General features: G+C 34.9%; 1 protein-coding gene across 4 annotated transcripts in view; it reads right to left on the bottom strand.

The window, feature by feature from the left end:
- SCYL2 (SCY1 like pseudokinase 2) overlaps window positions 1-21903 on the bottom strand; it is a 62721-nt gene that overhangs the window by 25008 nt on the left and 15810 nt on the right. For all 4 annotated transcript variants that reach the window (XM_026013014.2, XM_072724676.1, XM_072724678.1 and 1 more), the window contains 5 exons: window positions 13535-13692; window positions 9325-9469; window positions 3103-3252; window positions 1069-1290; window positions 495-611 (listed from right to left, as the gene is read on the bottom strand). In XM_026013014.2, coding sequence (XP_025868799.1) covers window positions 495-611; window positions 1069-1290; window positions 3103-3252; window positions 9325-9469; window positions 13535-13692 — 792 coding nt within the window. The remainder of the gene's footprint in view (window positions 1-494; window positions 612-1068; window positions 1291-3102; window positions 3253-9324; window positions 9470-13534; window positions 13693-21903) is intronic.

Raw genomic sequence — 21903 nt, 5'->3', positions numbered from 1 at the left:
AAATATTCAGATACATTTAGCAAAATGCTAAAGACCATTTAATAATTCTTATTATAAAAATCAAAATAAGGAAGTAATAACCAAATTTATTTTCAATTTCAAACTTTCAAGTCAGTATCTATGAGATGGCTAGGCAGTAACATTTTACCTAACTAGTAGATATTGAAAGATTAATTATCTTGAAAGCATAAAGAGTACCATTTATCTATTAAAATCCACACTTACATGAGTAAATTAAAATGCCATGCATTCATGTGTCCAGAATTTCTATACCTACATGACTATTAGACCTCTGATTATTTGAAATCTTAATTTTATATCAGAACAATTACATACATAAACTGTTTAAGATGAAAATAAGTTAAATATTTAAAACATTCAAGGATACTCATGTTATTTGGGGACTCTACCTGACTAAATCTTGCTTTAGAAACCCTTAATCTACTTTTAACTCGTTGTCCCTCCACCTAAGGCAGAAATTCATGTGTACTCACCTTTGTCATTTGATCTGCATCTGGTCTTACAGTTGGAGTTACATTTAACAGCAATTTTACATGCTCACGGACTTCCTCAGGTATATTTGAAAGTGAACTAGATCCTAAACGACTCAACTATTTAAAAGAGTGATAATATTAAATGTGAATATAAAATATTCAAAAAGATAATGCATTTATAGTCAATAATCTATTTTAAAAAGTCTTTTTTGAAATTTACTCAAAAATATGTTAGAATGAACAAACCGCTAATTCAACTGTAGCAAGATAATTAAAATACTAATCTTCAATACCTGAAATTGTTTCTATTACTGAAACAAAATGCCCAGCATTTTAGATCATAGTTCAGTATTCACTCTAGTAAATAAATGCCACAATTAAAGTTGTGATCACAAACTTTAGTCAGAATTATTTACATTATTTACAGAATTACTTTTGTTAAGTTGATTTTATGCAAACTTAAAATATAAGATATCATCTCATTTTAGAGAATTTTCTGAACACTTTTTTAAAACTCAAAGAAACATTTAAACATTTTTAATGCAAGCAAATATTTACATATAAGGCAAATTACCTGATCCAACTGCCTACTAAAACTCTTATAAATATCTTGCTTGTTAACTTCAAATATGGGTTTTCCTTTATTAAATACAGCATACATGACAGTTCCTAGTGAGTACATATCACTGGCTGTTTCACAGCTCACTGAAAGTATGTATTCAGGAGCCAAATATTCAGGATTTGGAAGACACAATGATGGTAAATTCGGGTCCCATTCTTTACAAGGAAACTTAGGCTACAAAAAGACAGAAAAGGGATTATATAGACTACATATCTCAAATTAAAACAAAAAACCACTATCAAGCAGTAGCAACCTAGTTTTAAATTTGTACTCAATCATGCAAGTAAAAATATCACCACCCAAAAAAAAAAAAAAAAACAAAAAATCACCACCACCTTCAATCCTGAAATTCTCAAATTCTCAAATCTGGAAAGGACACTAAACAGACTGAGAGATATGAATAAGAACTCTTGCAACCTGGGTGCCTGGGTGGCTCAGTCCATTGAGCGTCCAGCTCTTGATTTTGGCTCAGGATTTCAGGGTTGTGAGATCGAGCCCCGCAATGGACTACATCCTGACCCCAGGGCCTGCTTGGGATTCTCTCTCCTTTTACCCCTGCCCCTCTGATTGCTCCCCCCGCCTCAAAATAAATAAACATTAAGAAAAAAAAAGAACTCTTGTAACCATCAGATTATTGGGGCTCTCCTCCAGCAGACAAATTATCACTACAAGATGCAGTAAGAATATGAAAAGGTATAACCTATGTCCTACGATACATAGGCTTCAAGTTTTATGGACTCAGGTTATTATTTGGAACTTTATTCTTTCACTATCTAGCTGTGTGATTTAGTTAACAGGTTCAAAAGGTTGTTGTAAGATTAAATGAATGCATGGGAAGAAAATGGACCTAACAGTGTCTGACCCACAGTACATACTCAACCAATACTAATTCTTTCTGCTTCCAAGTGTTTACTTGCTAGAGATGCACAATGTTTGTTAGTGTATTTGACATCCTCAGGAAAAAAACCTACTTAACCTGATAGTTCTCAAATTTGTTTACTTCATGTGGAGGTTCCTCAAAGAGTTAAAAATAGATCTGCCCTACGACCCAGCAATTGCACTGCTGGGGATTTACCCCAAAGATACAGATGCATGAAACACCGGGACACCTGCACCCCGATGTTTATAGCAGTAATGTCCACAATAGCCAAACTGTGGAAGGAGCCTCGGTGTCCGTCGAAAGATGAATGGATAAAGAAGATGTGGTCTATGTATACAATGGAATATTACTCAGCTATTAGAAATGACAAATACCCACTATTTGCTTCGAAGTGGATGGAACTGGAGGGTATTATGTTGAGTGAAATAAGTTGATCAGAGAAGGACAAACATTATATGGTTTCATTCATTTGGGGAATATAAAAAATAGTGAAAAGGAATAAAGGGGAAAGGAGAGAAAATGAGTGAAAATATCAGTGAGGGTGACGGGTGACAAAACATGAGAGACACCTAATTCTGGGAAACAAACAAGGGGTAGTAGAAAGGGAGGTGGGAGGGGTGTTGGGGTGACTGGGTGATGGGCACTGAGGGGGGCACTTGTCAGGATGAGCACTGGGTGTTATGCTATATGTTGGCAAATTGAACTCCAATAAAAAAATTTTTTTAAGTTAAAATTTTTTTTAATTTAAAAAAATTTGTTTACCTCTAGCATCCTTTACTCAAGTAACACTACTGTGGAATTAATGAACTAAATAATACTCTTAGGTAAGATGAACACTAGAAATTTTCTATAAAGCTATACATCTAAACCTACATTGTACCACATAGCCTGTTTCTACACATTTATCAGACATAAATTCTCTAGTCCATTCTGGATGTATCATAAATTTCCACAGCTTGAACAAAATCAGAAGACTGGGGCACCTGGCTGGCTCAGTCAGTAGAGCATGCAATCCTGGATCTCAGGAATGGGAGTTCAAGCCCCACGTTGGCTATAGAGATCACTCAAAATCTTTTTTTAAAAAAAAATTAGAAAACCTTCATTACCTCTTGTTCAGAAGGATTGGTTGATGATACACAAAAATCAAAGCCCATTATTTTCCAGGCTCCACTTTTATTCAAAATTATATTCTCAGGTGTAATATTTCCATGGACCATTTTCACACTGCTATGCAAAAATGACAATCCTTCAGAAACCTGTAAATGGGGCAGGGTCGGGGGGAGAGATACTTTGACATTAAATAAAGACCCTCTCAATTATAATAATAAAATGTCTCTTAAAAATAGTAATTGCTGTTTCTCTCAATAAAAGTTTTTTTTTATATGTCAGGGAACAATTTAATTTCATCATAAACACAAAAAGAGTAGATATTCTCAGTTGCCACAATGATCTAAGCATTAGTTGGAAGATCCCAGTTATAAAACCAGAGTACAACTCTTTATTAAAGTTCCTTTCTATACGAACATAAGTAAAATCAAAGATAATTTAAAACCACTTCTCTATACAAACTTACTCAGTTTCTGTGTTTGACATGTGAAGGAATCTTCAGTTCTCATTACAGATAGTAAATATCAAGGGACTCCTTGTCAATTCGATTCTTTTTTTTTTTTTTTAATTTTTTATTTATTTATGATAGTCACAGAGAGAGAGAGAGGCAGAGACACAGGCGGAGGGAGAAGCAGGCTCCATGCACCAGGAGCCCGATGTGGGATTCGATCCCGGGTCTCCAGGATCGCGCCCTGGGCCAAAGGCAGGCGCCAAACCACTGCACCACCCAGGGATCCCTGTCAATTCGATTCTAATTCTTAATACTTTTCTATATTTATACTTCATATTGAAATTCAGTTTTTATGAATTGTGCTCAGTTTTCATGTTAATTGATGGTCACATATTCTCAAATTGGATTAGTATTTGGTCTTTTTAATATTTGTACCTGAGACTAATTTGTTAACCAAAAATGAAGGCTGGATTTCTGTTTCCAGGGGTAGATTTTGGCAAACTAACACTTCCCGACTTGCAGGACACCAGTCTCCCAGGTTTCCCCTCAACTCCATTGGTCACTGCTGGTTCCTCCTCAGTCCCCTAAACTCGTGGACTCTGTTTGGACATCTGAAGTGTTCATCTACTCTTTCTCAGTGTTCCCACAACATTCAATACCATCCAGATGTCGACTGTTCCTACATTATCTCCAGGCTGGGCCTCTATTCTCAAGTCCAGACTTGATTATCTGACTGCCTTTTTGACTTCTCTCCCCTTGAATGTTTTATAAGCATCTCATTTTTCAAAGAATCTAAAACTGAGCCTCCCCTTCAATTCAGTTCTCTCTTCCTGTTGTCTTTTCCCCTTGGTCACTGATTCACTTTTCCATTTTTCAAAAACCTCTGAGTTATCCTGCACTACTCTATTTTTCTTATATAACAAAGGCATCCGCAAATTCCAATACCTTCACCACCAAAATATATTTAGAATTTGATCCTGTCTTACCACTTTCCCTACCCTCTACCATCACATCTCTGGCCTGTTATACTATAGTAGCCACCTACTTCACCTCTTTGTTCCTGCTCATACTCCTCAACATAATTTAATTCTCAATAAGCAGCTACCAGATCATATCACCTTTCTGCTCAAAGCCTTTCAAAGGCCTTTCCTTTCTTTCAGAGTAAAATTCAAAGTATTTCTCTGGCTTTCAGGGCCAAAGGGGACTTAGATTAGTCCCCTTAGGATTAGTATCCTATTAACTACTCTCTACCACTCCAGGTATTTCACTATTCCTTGAACATGTCATGCATGATTCTGTCTCAGGGAATTTGCACTTGCTGTTCCTTCCTGCCTAGATCATTCTTTCCCTAGGTATCTAGATGGCTCACTTCTTTGATTTTTTCAGATCTTTATTCAAATGTCCCCTTTTCATTTATAAAGTTCCTGATTACTCCCATTCAAAAGTGCAACATTTTCCTCCCCCTCCAAACTATCCTCTCTTCTCCCTTCCCTTATTTTCTCCACATGCACTTATGATAATCTAATATACTGAATATTTACTTATTTTATTATCTTTCTTCCCCCATGAGAACATAAGTTCTAAAAGGCAGGAATTTGTGTCCATTTTTTCCCCTGGTATACGTTTAGCACCCAGAACTGTGGCCAGACATATAGCTATCCAATAAATATTTGCTTAATGAATGGATATGAGAAAGAATTCTCTAAAAAAATAAATAAATAAAACCTTACAATTTCAACACAAAGGTAAGTCAACAATAGTTGACTCAAATATTCAAAAAAGAGTATTATTTTAGAAAGTATCTGGATTCCTTTTCCCACTTCATTACTTACTAGTCTCGCAACTTTGAGCAAGTCACTAAACCTACGTAGGTCCCACTGGTAAATTACTTCAAATGATGGTATATTAACATCTCAATACATGCGGGAAATCATATTAGATTCCACACCATTCCCCATTCCCATCCCCATAGTCAGTCAACAGGGCCTATTTTAACTCTGCATAATTTCACCCTATCCCTCTAGTACTTTATGTGATTTTTGAGCAAGACTTTTTAACTATCAACTATTTTTACATGCAGGCACTATGCTAAGTACTTATATAAACTTATATAAATTTACATGTTTGATTCTGAAAATAACCCTACATAGTAGTATATCCCCTATGCCCAAGTTCCACTCTTCTAGAATGGCACTTCTAAAATGCCTATCAGACCAGATCATTTACACTGCTTAAAATCCTTTGGTTCAGGCCTGATCCCAGGGTGCTGGTATCGAGTCCCACGTTAGGCTCCCCACAGGGAGCCTGCTTCTCCCTCTGCCAAGGTCTTTGCCTCTCTCTGTGTCTCTCAAGAATAAATAAAATCTTTAAAAAAAGAAAAAAATCCTTTGGTGTTCCCCATCACCAACAAGGTCTTTTTCTATCTTTTCAGTTTCATTTTTCACCACTCTCTAAGATGTAATGTGCTACAACTAACTGCCTGAATATTTATCCTCAGTAACTAGTATAATAACGAATTAGGACTTAATATCTCTCTAATGAATGTTCTCCAGTTCTAACACATTGGAACCCATGAAATTCATATAAGAATTGCATTTTTAAAACTGCTTATTTCCCCAAATATAATTTATAAAATACACAAAGTTTTCCAAGTCTAGAAAAGTCAAATGATTTTTGACAAAGGTACCATGGCCATTCAATGGGTAAAGGATGGAAGTTTCAACAAAGGCTACTGGGAAAATTCAATATCCATAGGCAAAACAATGAGGTTGGGCCCTTACCTTAAACCATATGTAAAAATCAACTCAAAGTAAATCAAAAGCCTAAACATAATACTAAAACCATAAAATTCTTAGGAGAAAAGAGAGGAAAAGCTTCATGATACTGGATTTGGCAACCACTTATTTGATATGACATCAAATGCACAGGCAACGAAAGAAAAAATAAATTGGATATACCAAAATAAAAACTTTTATGCATCAAAGGACAAAATCAACAGAGTGAAAATGCAACCCAGAGAAGGGTAGAAAATATTTGCCAATCACATATCTGATTATATACTGAGGTTAATATCTGGAGTATATAATAAATGCCTACAACTCAACAACAACAAAATAACCTGATTAAAAAACGGGCTAAGGATGTACATAGACACTTCCCCAAAGAAGATATCCAAATGGACAATAAGTTCATGAAAAGATGCTTAAATTCACTAACTCCTAAGAAAATGCAAATCAAAACCACAACGATCTACCATCTTGTTCCCATTAGGATGGCTACTATCAAAAACTACAAAATAACACACGTCAATGCAGACATGGAGAAATTAGAACCCTGTGCTACCCTACTGATAGAAATATAAAATGGGATAGCCATGATGGGAAACAGTATGCTAGTTCCTCAAAAAATAAAAAATAAAATTACTATATGGTCCAGCAATTTCACTTCTGGGTCTATCCCCCCACAAAAAGGGAAAACAAGACCTTGAAGAGAAACTTCTACACCCACATTCATAGTAGTACTACTCACAATAGCCAAGATTTGGAAGCAATCCAAGAGTCCATAGACAAATTAATAAACATAATGTGGTAAATACATACAATGCATTATTCAGTCTTAAAAAGGGAGGAAATTCTGACACATGCTACAACATAGATAAACCTCAAGAACATACTAAGTGGAATAAACCACAAAAGGAAAAATAATATATGATACCACTTATACGAGGCACCTAAAGTAAAGTAGTCAAATCACAGAGAATTAAGGTAAAACGGTTGCAGGGGCTGGGGAGTTGTGGAGATGAGTATGAAGAGTTATTGTTTAATAGATACGACTTCAGTTTTGCAAAGTGAAAGAGTTCTGGAAATGGATGATGGTATGGTTGCACAACAATATAAATGTACTTAATGTCCTTGACCTGTACACTTAAAAATGTTAAGATGGTCAATTTTATGTCATGTGTATTTTACTACAATTAAAAATATATATACTGTTGAGAATAAGATAAGCCAGACACTAGAAAATATTTGTAAATATTGAAAATATTTGTAATGTATCTGATAAAAGACTTGTGCCCATAATTTACAAAGAAATCTCAAAACACAGTAATAAAAAAACAACCCATTCAAAAATGGGCATTCATTCAAACAAATGGGCAAAAGAGCTGAATAGATATTTCAACAAAAAAACATTCAGATGGCAAAGAAGTGTATGAAAAGGTGTTCAACATCATTATTTCATCAGGGAAATGCAAATTAAAACTCCCAACAAAATACCACTGTGTACCAATTAGGATAGCTAAAATTAAAAAGATTGATCATACCAACTTTTGGCAAATATATGGAAAAAATGGAACTCTCATACATTGCAACAGGAATGTAAAATGGTATTACCGCTTTAGAAGTCTGTAGTTTCCAAAGAACCAAAATACATGCATACCATTTGATCCAGACACTTCACTCCGAGGTATTTAACCAAGAGAAATTAAAGCATATGCACATACAAAAACTTGTATATGAGTGCTCATGGCAACTGCATTTGCAATAACCAAAAACTAGAAACACCCCAAATGAAATGATCATCAACAGATAATGGATAAACAAACTATGGTGTGTGTATATTTATACACACACACACACACAAACACACCCTGGGCTACTACTCAGCAATAAATAAGAAGTACTGATACACATAATACAGATGAATCTCAAAGAATTAAGTGAAAGAAGCCAGACAGGAAAAAACAGTATATATTGTATGATTCTAGTTATAAAATTGTAGAAAATACAAACTGATTCATGGGAACAGAAAGCAGGTCAGTGGTTTCCTGGGACAAAAGATAGATAGTAAGAAGTAAGAGGGAGAGATTATAGTGGGTAAGAAAACTCTTGGGTGTCATGAATATGTGCATAATTCTGATTGTAGTGATGGTTTCACTAGTATATATATGTCAAATTTATAAAACCATATAGTATTTTGAATGTGTGAAGTTTATCATATGCCAATTAATATCAATAAAGCAGTTTTTAAAAAATAACAAATAAAATGATCTCTGTCCCCAAAGAACTAAGAATCTCCTGTATAAATATATGCTACAAAAAAATATATATATATACACTACAGAGTTGAAGATATTTTGGTAGACAGGGAAAGAAAAATCAGAAAAAGTGGACATATAAGAAAAGTGTAACTATCTCAATACTGATTACATAATTTCCTTAAAGATTTAATTTTTATTTTTTAAGTATGTTAGTACTTCAACTTAATATTTTGTTTATGAAATTGCAGTCACAAAGTTTAGCACTCAAAAAAATCAAAAGGGAACCAACCCATCAACAAATGAGTCAGTAAGTGCTCTTCTACAAAGGTTACCAATGGTATGTTTTATAAACCTAAAATATAATTTTTTTAAAGATTTTATTTATTTATTCATGATAGTCACACAGAGAGAGAAAGAGAGGCAGAGACATAGGCAGAGGGAGAAGCAGGCTCCATATAGGGAGCCTGACGTGGGATTCGATCCGGGTCTCCAGGATCGCGCCCTGGGCCAAAGGCAGGCGCTAAACCGCTGCGCTACCCAGGGATCCCCTAAAATATAATTTAAACCTAACAATATACTATAAAAAAAATGGCAGAATACAGAAATAATTTTTAAATTACTCAAAGGACCCAAAGGTTTACATAAAGCAGTTGATATTGCTAATAAGATTTAAGTAGCCAAAAACAATTTTGAAGGATAAAACTCTTTTCACATGATGAATAAAATACATACCTGAAGCAAACCATATTTAGTTTCTACATCATAAAGGTTATACTCCTTAATGTCTGGAGATACAGGAGAAGGTAGATTTTCCCAATTACCTAAAACATTGGCTAAACTGGCAAAAACTGGTTCTGTACAAAACGCCAAGCAATCTCTGTTTTAAAAAAAGAAAAAGTTATTTACCATCATTTTTTTACACATTATCAAAGTCAAATACACACAAAATATTAGTGGTCAACAAGAAGGTAGAAATCTAGATTTATTTTCAGCATTAATATAACATTTAAGCCACCATTTTCAGCATATGCTGCAGATTTCCCAGACCCCTCTGAGCAAGAAAAGTCAGAAAGAGGCCCAGAGCACAGCTCCAGATCCCCTCTCACTACTTCAGAGCAGCTTTGCGCCTTTTACCTACTTCATATATAACTTAAAATGGCGTCACAATGTTTAAATTTTTAAATTATTGCTTTTGATGTATAAGAATATTTAGAAATTTGGAAAATGTTAGAAATTAACACTCAACAGGCTTTATGGAGTAATTATAAAGAGCTCAGGCTTTGACGACAAATACCCAACTTAAAGTCTCAGCATCCCTATTCGGACTAGGTGACTTGGACACCTCAGCTTTGAGCCTCACTTTGTCCATTTGTAAAATGGTGATAACAAACCACCTTAATGGACTACTGTGAAGATCAAAGGAGATAATGAATGTAAAGTACATAGCAGAGTGACTAGCATGTAAACTTAATAAATCTCTACTGCTATTATAATTACCAAGTGTTTGAGACTGAGATTCAAGTCCTAACATTTTATGCCTTGGGCTTAGGCTCTGGCAATGAAAAACTATAAGGTAGTGTGGTAAAAAAGCTCAATCAAGCCTCTGCACGTGGACTGTGTTTAACAGCAAGCACACCTTTTGCAGTTTCATCTGCCCACTATACATGTGTGACTTTTCTTGCACTTTGCACCCATTTTTCAAATGAAAGCATATGCAGAAGTTCATACATGGGAGATTAAGAGAGAGCTGCTTGGGGCTGAGGGAGAAAGCAACACCTGATCAGTCATCAACAAAGATGCTACCTTATTCTTTACTCTCTCACCAAGCTCATAAACACAGTGGACACCAGGCTTTCATTTGCTGGAGGAAAACCGATCAAATACTCTGAAGTCTTTTCTACGGTTTTCTAGAATTCCCAGAACTCATGTATTTGAGTGACTCTTATTTTTTTCCTCCATGCCTTGACCCCAACATCATCCTTGGCCACATCAACATCCATATGATTGTTCCTCCAGCTGGAAGCCCTCTAATCTTTCATGAATATTCACTCCCATCACCATTACAAACAGTCACATACCAAAAGGGCCATGTCCTCTTCTCAAGAACTTCTTCCCCAACCACAGCTACTTACTAGCCATCATCTCCTACCCCTTTACTACCTCCACCAGCACCTTTATTCACCAAATTCAAAGTATTCAGTACTGACCATATATATTTGATTACTTTCTTTCTCTGAACTATCACAATAAACTATCACCCAAATTACCCTTTACTCAGCAAACCCTTATTAACCTATAATAACCACCAGAAGTTTCTTTCACTCTCATATCATAAGCAGAAGGAAGAAACAGAAAGCTCAAGTCTTTTTAAATTCAGTGTAAAGTCACATAGTGTACTTTAATCTTGTTTTTTTTCAACATTCAAGAACATTCCTTTATAGCCCTCTTCTTGGTTCCTCATTCCATGGTCCCCTTTAACAACTACTCATCTATTATCCACTTTTTACTTTAAAAAAGTATAAAATTAAAAAAAAAAAGTATAAAATTCATCTAACATGAATGACTTAATTTCCCTAAACTTCACTTCAGTGTATTAGTGATTAAACTATCTTCCTAAAATTTCCTTTGAGTTCCTCCTGTCAGACTTTATTCATATAATGAAGTTCTCCCTGCTAGGCTCTTTGATATCTATTTTCTAGCTTCCAAACCACCATTCTACAACTGATGTATTTGAAGATCAATAAAAATCTCTGACTAGTCAAATGTAATGAAGTCTTTCTTCTCAGTCCTTATTTTCATTTACTCAGTGCCATGAGTGTTAGTGGGTCCTTTCTCCCCTCCCCTCTTTTAGCTTCCATAACATGCTGCCTGTTTTTCTCCTGCCATGTAACAATGATCATTCATCAGTCATTCCTTTTCCTGGCTCTTCTTTCCCTCTTCATTCCAAGTTCTGTCTTCAGTACTCTATTCTTTTGACTCATGCTCTTGAAAAATTATTTTTTTCATGGTTTTAATTACCACCTACCTCCATGTTACTTTCACTGTATATCACCCAACTCGGAGCTTTCACCTGGATGACTTTATTATAGCACATTTCTTTTGGATAATTCCAGTGTTATCTCTACATTATTAATTCATTAAAAACTGGAATTCATGTTTTTCCTTCCCTAAAGTTGTCCTATTTCTATCAACTTTACAGCTTTACTTCATTTTTTAATGAAAATGCCTTAAAGTAATCCTTGAATTGTCTTTTGTAATAATTGCCAACAAATCCCTAGTTCTATAATATTTAAATCACTATAAAAGAAGCTGCAGGGATAGCTTCTCCCCTCAAGAGATGTGTAATGATGGGGATCCCTGGGTGGTGCAGCGGTTTAGAGCCTGCCTTTGGCGCAGGGCGCGATCCTGGAGACCCGGGATCGAATCCCACATCAGGCTCTCGGTGCATGGAGCCTGCTTCTCCCTCTGCCTGTGTCTCTGCCTCTCTCTCTCTCTCTCTGTGACTATCATAAATAAATTTAAAAAATTAAAAAAAAAAAGAGAGATGTGTAATGATGAAATATGAAACACATTGATACAAGTTAAAGTAATAAAGATGGGTAGGATTCTGATAGGTGAGATGGTAGATGCTGATAGAAAACACTCCAGAGAAAACAGTACAGTTCGGAAAGCTCAGGCCAAGTATAGCAAAACTTACCCACTTCAGCATAAAGAGTTCACAACAGTGAATTTACATAAGAGCCAATAACTATACTCTTCTTTTGGGTTTGTTCATGAAAAAGAAGAGCAATAAAAATATTATCATCATAAGAGATATATGGGCATATTTCTGGGTAGGCACACCATGAAACAGTGGAAAAAAACAAACCAGGGGCTTAGGAATCAAGGTATCTATGTGGCTGAAGTAATGTCTCTGATTCTCAGTTCTTCCATATAATTGTGAGAACTGAATGAGTTAAATAGATGCAAAGCATTTAGCACAGTTTTTATGGTAAATACTAAGCTTTTTTCTTTTAAGTTGAAAGAAAGTATCTTGTGCTCTTGAGGGAGAGAGATAAGCAACAGTGGGTTCCAGAAGATTCCAAAGTAAGAAGTATCCAGAAATTCAATACATAAAAAGATAAAGGCAAAAATGTCCTGGCCAAAGAGATATTAGAAGACTGGAACCCTGCCAGCTCTTTTCTTCTTTCTGTCCTTTCTTCCCCTATCCTTTAAATTCTAGGGTCCATAAAACACAACTGGCAAACCATTTCATTAAAATCTTCTTAATTGAACTGAGGAATACAGTCTGCTAGGTAGGAAGAAAAAAGGAAGGAAATTAGGGGTTATGTGTAATGTGGAAAAGTTTGTATAGCTAGGGTACCTAATGGACTATTTATTAGAAACACCACAGGCTTGAGGATCCAGTTAAGATTACACAACATAAATTTCATATTCTTGTTATTCTCAGCAACAGCTCTTAAGCTCAGCCATGAGAAAAATAAATGGCAGAGTAAATGAGAGCTATGGACTGACATGCTGAGCATATCAGAAGGTTAAATATTTAGAAGAGTACCTGAAACACACATAAAAATAGCCTACAAATATGTAATCAATGCAAAGGGTACAAAATATTCTAGCAAATTAAAAGGAGAGCTACTTTCAGACAGAGGCTACATGCTATATTTCTTCTACATCCTCCACTTTGACTATTGTAGGGCTGAGCACAAAGTAAGCAAATACAGACTGATGGCAAATGTGAAGAAAGTTTTTACTATTTCAAAAAGAGGCAAATACACAGAATACGTAAATAAATTTTACAGAAATAAAAAATCCATAAGAACTCAACACTCAGTTTATAAGAATTTTTCACTGAGAGCATGCTCTCCAGACAGAATTTAAATATAAAATTATTAACTATTTGTTCAACAAGTCTTTTATAAAAGCCTTTATAGAAATTTACCTGGATTCTTCTAAAGGATGCTGGACAGTAAGAAGTCGAGGGTGTCGTAGTCGAGTTAACTGTTGGACTCCTCGTTTTAGAGAATCGATGATTTGATCTTTTTCAAACTTCTGATATTTGTCAATCAGCTTTTTATCAAAGACAAAAACAGCTACTTCCTAATTAAAGAATTGCATATTTATTTTTAAGCAAGAATATACAAAAGTAATAAAACTTTACTCAAGTGTCACAATGGTCTACAAATCAAAGTAACTAAAATCTAATATAGAAATTATAGCACTATTGTAACACTTTTCTGATATCAAAAAGCTGGGTTTCTTCATGACTAACAAATCTAAATACTTTTTAAAGTATGAGACCCAGAGCCCTTATCTAAGGAGAACACAGGAGAATCTCCATCTTTGAACTCTAATACACACAAAGTATATTGTGTTGTACTCTATGTAAGTAATCTCTTATTTAACCAGAATTCTCATACAAGTTAAAATGTTTAAAAATTCAAAATGCTATTCATAATGATAAACCTGGTTACTTATAACCCTACAAAATCTTGAATCGCTTTTTGAAAGAAAAGTTGTATATTTCAGGAGTGCGTGTTTATACAAAAACCCATTTTGTAAGCATCTTTTATATACAAATATCCTATACTCACTCTCTCCTACTCTATTCCTAATGTACTATGCACAGTAACTGGGAATGAATGGTACCAGTACAGGAAGTTACTCTCTTCTTGTCTCCAAGAGCATTCACAGTATATTTATACTACTAAAAGCACATGTCCTTCTTAACTATCTTTTTCCTTTCACTTCATCTGTTACCCAAGGAAAAATAGCTCCCATCCAGTAACCAATCTTAACAAATCAATCAAAAAATAGCTGTACTGATAGCTGATGTATTACCACACAGTACAACACAGCAGTGATGCTAGATCTCCATCATAAATGGAAAGAAAGGGGATCCCTGGGTGGCTCGGCGGTTTAGCGCCTGCCTTTGGCCCAGGGTGCGATCCTGGAGTCCCGGGATCGAGTCCCGCGTCGGGCTCCCGGCATGGAGCCTGCTTCTCCCTCCTCCTGTGTCTCTGCCTCTCTCTCTCTCTCTCTCTATCATAAATAAATAAATAAATCTTTAAAAATAAATAAATAAATAAATAAATAAATAAATAAATAATAAAGCTGGAAGCAAAATTAGGAAAGAATCAATGCTAACCTTCCAAAATACCTTGAAAAATTTTGAATGACTTTCAGAATTTCTATAAAAGTCTCTTTCAAAAGCCTCTAGTTAAACCTACTACTACTCAACTATCAATACCCAAGACAGTATCTTTCCATTTTATTTATTATTTCTGCTACATTAGGATTATGTTTTTTCACAAAGCAACCTCATTACCTAATAGAGATTCACTGCAGAATGCCAAGCCAATAAATATCTCAAACACAACTTGTTTTAAGTTGGAGGCTCCTTATATGTATATAAATAAGTTAAGGATTTTGGAGGATTAAGTCTCCAAAATAACAAAGGGACTATTTAGTAACTCAACTCGAAAATTTTATTTCCAAAGCATTTGTGTACTTTTAAGGAATTAGTTAATTTCTCCAGCAATCCTACAAGACAAATTATTATCCTCATTTAAGAGATGAGGACAGAGTGGAGAAGATAATGTATTATCTAAAATCTCACAACTGGTGAGATCAAGTTCAAATTCAGTCATTTTACATCTGAGGACCACATTCTTACCCAATATACCATTCTGTCTACACAGAAATAATACAGGGACAATAAATACAGAGCAACCCCCTCCCTAAAATATATATTTTCAGGAAAATAATCATTTGAGACATTTAAATAGCATTCATGGATAAATACATAATCTTAGCTCCTTTTTTTTTTCATAATTTTAGCTCTTTTGATAATTCATGAGACACAGGTCTATCAGAGCTAAGTGTTATGTCATAGTAATTTGAACTAAAAACAAATGACCTAGAAGTTCAAGTTCCCATCTCACTATTCATGTGCACAATCTTATTTTAGTAAGTGTTCTGCTACAACACATTTTATAAATGCATCTAAATTAAATGTGTTTATTTTTTTTTAGATTTTACTTATTTATTCATGAGAGACACACACAGAGAGAGAAACAGAGACATAGGCAGAGGGAGAAGCAGGGAGCCCGATGTGGGACTCGATCCCCAGGACTCCAGCATCACGCCCTGAGCCGGAAGGCAGACACTTAACCACTGAGCCACCCAGGCATCCCAAATGTGTTTATTTTTTCAAGATGTTTTAAGACCTTAAAATATATATATATATATATCACATGAAATAGCCCTTAAGCTCTTGCAATTTCACCGCTTAAGGAAAAACATAGTTCATAAAGAAAAAGAACATAAATTTCTCTCTGAGATATTCATTTATCTAAAGTCACAAAAGATTTCTACATAGATCAGAATAGGTTATCAACTATCTTAAAAAGATTTTCTCTTTGTTCCAGCTTAATTAAAATTAACCAATTTCAACAAAGGTATGACTGACTAATGCCAAGGTATGACTGACCCCAGGACCCCTAGACCTCACACAGACTTCCTAAAACTCTTAGCCTGCACTGCAAAACTTTTCTTCAGAACAGACTATCACCTAACTTTTCATTTGTTTTCCTTCTACAACTTCACTACCCACTCTGTTAACACACATCACTTGTGTAAAAGTCCTGTCACTTTATGCGTATTACAAGCTTCTTAAAAAAAGAAAGCACACCTCCCCTTCTTAAAAAAGAAGAAAGAAACCATGCCTTAAGTGTCTCTGTGTCCACTACAGGATCTACACCTAGAAGATACTCAGACGTTTACTGCCTAGTGGTGGTAAATAAAGACAAGTAGTTACTGGAAGTTTTCCATTATCATACTGAATTAAAACCTTTTTTGACTCTTTATTATGAAAATGTTCAAATATACAAAAAAGTGAAGTACTGCAAATACCCAAAATCTTCCACTTAAGAGTCAACTGTTAACTCTAATTAAATTTGGAATCTCCTTTTTATACAAAAATTACTAAAACAAAGTATAAGAATATTTGGCACTTTTTTTTATTCACTTCATAGCCTTTAAAATACATTGGCAAAAAAAGTTACTAAAAAATATTTTTTCTCAATAGCCTATCTTTAAATAAAAATGCTATAAGACATCTATTCTAAAAACTAATACTTGTCAAAATGAAGACTACCTTTTTTTTTTTTTAGGATTTTATTTATTTGTTTGAGAGAGATAGCAAAAGAGAGCACAAGCAGGGTGGAGGCATATAGGGAGAAGGAGAAGCAGACTCCTCACTGAGCACGGAGCCTGAGCTGAAGGCAGACGCCTAACCAAATGAGCCACCACCCAGGCGTCCCTGGAGACTGCCTTTTGATACAAGTCTAATTTATAACTTCTTAAAGCTACTTTGCTTTCTACAACGTTGAACTCTTGCTGAAAACAGGGCAGTTTAAGTAATAAAATCTAAATTATAAATAAATAAATAAATAAATAAATAATCTAAATAAATATATGCCAATGTGTCTAGGATGCCCTAATAGTAATCATGACCTCCACTAACCTATCCCTCAAAGCCACCAGAGATGGTTTCTGAGACATAGATACTTCCTGTGATCTCTATTTAAAGACCTTTCATGACTGGTCAGTGGTGACTGCCAACCATCATACTCCTCATTTTTCATGTGATTTAGGGGCAAAGTTCCTTTCTTAAAATAATAAAACAAAATCTAAATTTTCATTGAGATTAAGTTAAAAGAACTTGGTATTTGAGAAGACTAAGACAGTAATAAGATATATCTCTTAAAATTATAGAAGATAGAATTATAGAATTATAGAATCATTGAAGATAGTCAATGATCATTACTGACCTAACCAATTTGACTAACACATTCAGCTTTGCACAGTGATTTCTTTTTTATTTAAAACTTTTAATTTTATAATTATACTTTAATTTTTCATAATAATTTAATTATGCCTTTGCCTACATACTACCAGCAAGCTTCATCCACGAATACTGGCATCTGGACAACACAATGTAGATTTTGCAGTAAGGAAGGGAAAACGTCCAAGATGACATCCGGTAGAATGGCTAAAATAATGATTACCAGCTAAATATTTATTATATAATTTTTAAAACCAATCTATCTTCATTATCCTCATAAGAATAGTCATTTAACTGGGGGTGTTTTAAGGCTAATGCAGTAGTCAGGCAAAAGAAAACAGGCCAGCAAACATGACTTTTAAGACAAAATAAGACTAAACTTGCCTGTTTAAAAAAAAAATCTATTCTAAAACTGGATTAAAAAATAATCATTAATATGGGACACTAATTAGAAGACCACAAATAAATGTTAAGTTAAATTCATTTTTTTTTATTTTTTATTTTTTATTTATGATAGTCACACAGAAAGAGAGGTAGAGACATAGGCAGAGGGAGAAGCAGGCTCCATGCACCAGGAGCCCAACGTGGGATTTGATCCCGGGTCTCCAGGATCGCGCCCTGGGCCAAAGGCAGGCACCAAACCGCTGCGCCACCCAGGGATCCCAAGTTAAATTCATTTTGAAAAGTAGTTAGCTGGCAACAGAATTTTGTGTCAAGATAAACAGAAATACTTACATATAATAAATAAATGTTTAAGTAATAAATATACCCACACATACACTCTTTTTTAAAAACATCTTCCCCCCAAATAAATCCCTTAACTTGATATAGTAGAGTTGAAAGAAATTTCAAAATGTAGAATTATTCTTCTACTCGAAACACAATAAAAGGTATACACGTGGGAAAGAAACTCTATTTATGTAGTCCTTTTATTACAAATTATTTAAACATATTAGCAGCCTTGGTAGTTACATCATTCTCATCAAACAGATAAGGTGATGGTATTTCAATTTTTAAAGGACACACATATACAAAAGCAACCATTTCTCACTTATGACTGATACATATAGATAGATAGTTTGGCCAAAAATTTCCCTTTAATGATCTGTTTAAATAAAGTATAATTAAAAATTAGAAAGGGGGGCAGCCCAGGTGGCTCAGCTGTTTAGTGCCGCCTTCAGCCCAGGGCATGATCCTGAAGACCCGTGATCGAGTCCCATGTCGGGCTCCCTGCATGGAGCCTGCTTCTCCCTCTGCCTGTGTCTGTGCCTCTCTCTTTCTGTATCTCTCATGAATAAATCAATAAGATCTTTAAAAAAAATTTAGAAAAGGTAATTAAATCCAATTAAGGGCACTTATCTCAGAAATCTCTCTAAAATAAATATTATTTACAATGGAAATAAGAATGTGTTTGAAAAGAACACTTATGGTTAGGTACCATTTTAATCCTAAACATGCTACTCTGTAGAAAGACTAACTCAGTTATAAAGCTGTAACAGAAACACAACATTATAAATTCTATGCCCAGCAATTAATTACCTACCAGACAATATAAAAGTTTAGGAGGTAGAGGAGTAACGAATATTTCAATGAATTTTCAAAAATAAATAGACCCTGAGATCAGCCATCTGCAACAAGGATGGACCTAGAGGGTATTATGGCAAGTGAAGTCAGACAGAGAAAGACAAATACATATGATTTCACTTCTATGTGGAATCTAAAAAACAAAACAAATGAATAAACAAACAAAAAGCAGAAACAGACCCAAAAATCAGAGAACAATCTGATGGTTGCCAAATGGAGAGATGGGCAAAATGGGTGAAAGGGAGTGGAGGTATGGTCCTCCAGGTACAGAATGAATAAATTACAGGGATAAAAGGTACAGCATAGGGAATATAGCCAACAGTATAACAGCACTGTGTGGTGACAAAAGGTTAACAACACTTGTGGTGAGCACGGCATAACATATAGACTTGTCAAACCACTATATCACACACCTGAAACTAATCTAACACTGTGTGTCAACTACACTAAAAAATAAAAAATAAGTATAAGACTCTCTGCTCAGAATGCCTAAAAAGACTAACTATAAAAAGGGTTGGCAGGAATGTGAAGAAACTAACCGCTGATGGAAGTATACATTGAAACAACCACTCTAGAAAGACTAGTACTGAACAAATACAAACACTATCACCTGGTAATTCCATGTCTAAATAATGTGTTATATATCCCAATGGCATATACAAGAATGTTCATAGCAATATCCTATATTTTATTTTTTTTAAAGATTTTATTTATTCATTCATGATAGTCACAGAGAGAGAGAGAGAGGGGGGCAGAGACACAGGCAGAGGGAGAAGCAGGCTCCATGCACCGGGAGCCCGACGTGGGATTCGATCCCGGGTCTCCAGGATCGCGCCCCGGGCCAAAGGCAGGCGCCAAACCACTGCGCCACCCAGGGATCTTCCTATATTTTAATAAAAAGAAAACCTGCTATGTTCAGCAACATACATGCATCCCATGAAAATAGATTTAAGGAAAAGGAGCCAAACAGGAGTACACAGTATGATTCCACTTAAATAAAATTCAAAAGTAAACAAACATGCAATGCACACACACATACAACCCTAAAGTTCAAAAATAGGAAAAATTACTTAGAGTAATTTTTACTTAGAGTCAAAGGATCAGATAGCAGTGACCTCTGAAGAGAAGGTGTGAAGAGGTAATGACTATGAAAAGCCATGAATATTAGCAATGTTTCCTTGACCCAGATGTTGATCACAGGTGTGCTCACTGTAAACATTCATCAAGCTCTACACTGATAATTTGTGCACTACTCTGCAAAAGTTCTTTAAAATATGCTTATATTTTAAAAATATGCTAAATAGACACAATCTTTATTCCCTAAATGTCACCCTGAAGTGTCTTATGACGTCTCTACTGAGATTCTAGAAAGAGTAATGGTTGGGAACCAAGAGCTGCTTCTAAATGAACACTCAAGAAGAAATCTAAATAAACATAAACCTAAATAGTAGCTTCAAATGCTAAAAGGCTATAATTAATGATCTGTCCATTTCAACATGTTCACATGTGAAGTTTACCCAAATAATAACTTTTAAAAATCTTAAATTTGTATACCTAACTGGCCTAAACACCTTATTTAACTGCAAAAAATAATCAACTTTAAACTTAGGACTCTTAGGAATTCTTAATTGCACTTTCATAAATTACTTACCAGGAGATATTTCTTCAAAGAATGTCTTTCAAAAACAGAAACAACAGAAATTGGGTTTTGGAAGCATAAAGCCAGGATAATAATAACACAGATGCCTAATGAGGTACAATGATGTTACCAGGCACAAAAGTAAATTATTTGCCAATTTTTTTTTTTATCTGTCTACACTCCAGGTTTCGTATATGTGTATTTTTTTTTATCTGCTCTGTAGGTGCTTTTATTACTTACTCCATTCCTCTCAGAAGCCTTCAAACACTTAAATTAAAAAGGCAAAAGTTGTACATGATCTGAAAATTATAATTCATCATGTACTACTGTACTACTGTACTACTGTGAACTTGAAATAACCCTAGCAAAAAGTACACAGAAAGAATCTCCCAGCCTAAGTCCCTAACCTGATGTTACCTCAAAGTCAAATTTAAGATCATATAATCTGCTATAAACACAAACACAATCAAGTACACTGTATGCTAGATCAAGAAAAGCTGAGAGGGTTAAGAAAAATACCCGCATATTTTTCTTAAATATCTTAAATATAAATATTTTATTTTTCTTAAATATTTCTTAAAGTCTCACAGTCTCAGTGTCTCTTTATGCATGGGGGGAGGCGGGGGTTGGGACCAAGAAGAATGTCTTTTTCCAATATTTTTCTCCCAATTTCTCTAAGATCAGTGTTGTGGTACAGAACATTGGTGATGATCAAAAGTTCTTTACATGCAGGGTGCCTGGGTGGCTCAGTCAATTAAGCATCTGCCTTCAGCTCAAGTCAGAATCTCTAGGTCCTGGGATGGAGAGCCATGTTGGGCTTCCTGGCTCAGTGGGGTACCTGCTTCTCCCTCTCCTCCTCACTTGTGCTCTTTCTCACTATCTCTGTCACTATATCTCTGTCTCTCTCTCTCTCTCAAATAAACAAAATCTTAAAAAAAAATTTTTTTTTAAGTTCTCTATGTGCATTGTCCAGTATGGTAATACACTAGCCACACATAGCCTTGAATAGCCACACATAGCCTTGAAAATGTTTCTAGTGCTCCTAAGGAACTAAATTTAATTTTTCCTAATTGAAATAGATATATGTAGCCTGTGGTTACCATATTGGGTAGCACAGCTCTAGATTATCTATCTTCTATGATTCCCTTTTACTAAAAAATGAGATAACTGAAAATGAATTAAAACTACAATTAAGGGAGAAATTAAAATGAGGCTTCAATGCCAAAGTAGTTAAAGACTT

This window comes from Vulpes vulpes, chromosome 10 (genome assembly GCF_048418805.1).
Source record: "Vulpes vulpes isolate BD-2025 chromosome 10, VulVul3, whole genome shotgun sequence".
Taxonomy (NCBI): Eukaryota; Metazoa; Chordata; class Mammalia; order Carnivora; family Canidae; genus Vulpes; species Vulpes vulpes.
This window is presented reverse-complemented; position numbering and strand designations above follow the sequence as displayed.